Source organism: Condylura cristata, unplaced genomic scaffold (genome assembly GCF_000260355.1).
Source record: "Condylura cristata isolate star-nosed mole 26May11 unplaced genomic scaffold, ConCri1.0 scaffold00048, whole genome shotgun sequence".
Classification (NCBI taxonomy): Eukaryota; Metazoa; Chordata; class Mammalia; order Eulipotyphla; family Talpidae; genus Condylura; species Condylura cristata.
The window spans coordinates 260,741-261,291 of record NW_004567149.1 but is presented as its reverse complement, the minus strand read 5'-3'; the positions used below and the strand labels follow the sequence as shown (position 1 = coordinate 261,291).

The 551-nt window shown below is 69.9% G+C and overlaps 1 protein-coding gene across 1 annotated transcript in view; it reads left to right on the top strand.

The window, feature by feature from the left end:
• Positions 1 to 551, top strand: part of RREB1 (ras responsive element binding protein 1) — a 19,229-nt gene that overhangs the window by 5,855 nt on the left and 12,823 nt on the right. The window contains exon 5 of the mRNA XM_012734153.1: positions 27 to 541. Coding sequence (XP_012589607.1) covers positions 27 to 541 — 515 coding nt within the window. The remainder of the gene's footprint in view (positions 1 to 26; positions 542 to 551) is intronic.

Genomic DNA, 551 nt, shown 5'->3' with positions numbered 1-551 from the left:
CCCCGCTCTTCCTGCCGCGCGTGGAGCTGCCGGGCCCCGCCGCGGTGAAGGCGCAGCTGGAGCAGGACGGCCTGCTGGAGGCGCTGCTGCCGCTGGGCGTGGAAGCCAAGATCAAGCAGGAGATGACGGAGGGCGAGCTCAAGGCCATCGTGGCCGGGCCGGGCGGCAAGAAGACGCCGGCCGTGCGCAAGGTGCTGTACCCCTGCCGCTTCTGCAACCAGGTGTTCGCCTTCTCGGGCGTGCTGCGCGCGCACGTGCGCTCGCACCTGGGCATCTCGCCCTACCAGTGCAACATCTGCGACTACATCGCGGCCGACAAGGCCGCGCTCATCCGCCACCTGCGCACGCACAGCGGCGAGCGGCCCTACGTCTGCAGGATCTGCCACTACCCGTTCACCGTCAAGGCCAACTGCGAGCGCCACCTGCGGAAGAAGCACCTCAAGGCCACGCGCAAGGACATCGAGCGCAACATCGAGTACGTGGCGAGCAGCGCGGCCGAGCTGGTGGACGCCTTCTGCGCGCCGGACACCGTGTGCCGCCTGTGCGGCCAG